The 588-nt window shown below is 54.6% G+C and overlaps 1 protein-coding gene across 1 annotated transcript in view; it reads left to right on the top strand.

Annotated features, from left to right (window-relative positions):
• Positions 1-6: 6 nt before the first annotated feature.
• The window catches only part of EMH_0012470 (uncharacterized protein), a gene marked incomplete at both ends in the record, with an annotated part of 4,762 nt that continues 4,180 nt past the window's right edge, over positions 7-588 (top strand). The window contains one exon of the mRNA XM_013495050.1: positions 7-146. Within this exon, the coding sequence (XP_013350504.1) occupies positions 7-146 (140 nt within the window). The remainder of the gene's footprint in view (positions 147-588) is intronic.

Below are 588 nucleotides of genomic sequence, written 5' to 3'. Positions count from 1 at the left end.
AAGGGGATGGAGCAGCAGCAGCAGCAGCAACAGCAGCAGCCGCTGCTGCAGCAGCAACAGCAGCAGCAGCAGCAGCAGCAGAAGGGGTGTCCTGCTCACTGGGCTGTCTTGCTGACCGTGTTGGAGGTCTTCCCTGCTCATCTGAGGTCCGCATAGATTTGTTGCTGCTGCTGCTGTCGCTGCTTCTGCTGCTGCTGCTGCTGCTGCTGCTGTTGCTGCTGCTGCTGCTGCTGCTGCTTCTGCTGCTGCTGCTGCTGCTGCTGTAGCTATTGGTGTTGTTGTTTTTATATTTTAATTATTTCTTACATTGCTGCGACTGCTTCAGCTGCTATTATCGCTATTATACTATTGCTCTACCTGCTGCTGCTGCTGCTGCTGCTGCTGCTGCTGCTGCTGCTGCTGCTGCTGTGTGTGTTGCAGCATCGGAGCGAGCGTGGATCTGTTGACGTCGCAGCTGGGGGGCGGGGTGTATCTGTGGCAGGCAGCACAGGAGGTGTTTGCTTCTTTTTTTTGTCTCCTTTCTTGTTCTGTTGTTTCTCGTGCTGCAGCAGCAAAACCAAAAAGGAGACATCAGCTGCTGCTGCTGCT

This window comes from Eimeria mitis, genomic scaffold (genome assembly GCF_000499745.2).
Source record: "Eimeria mitis Houghton genomic scaffold, Emh_scaff14, whole genome shotgun sequence".
NCBI classification, from domain to species: domain Eukaryota; phylum Apicomplexa; class Conoidasida; order Eucoccidiorida; family Eimeriidae; genus Eimeria; species Eimeria mitis.
Note: the sequence above shows the minus strand (reverse complement) of the source record. Positions and strands in the feature narration are given on the sequence as shown.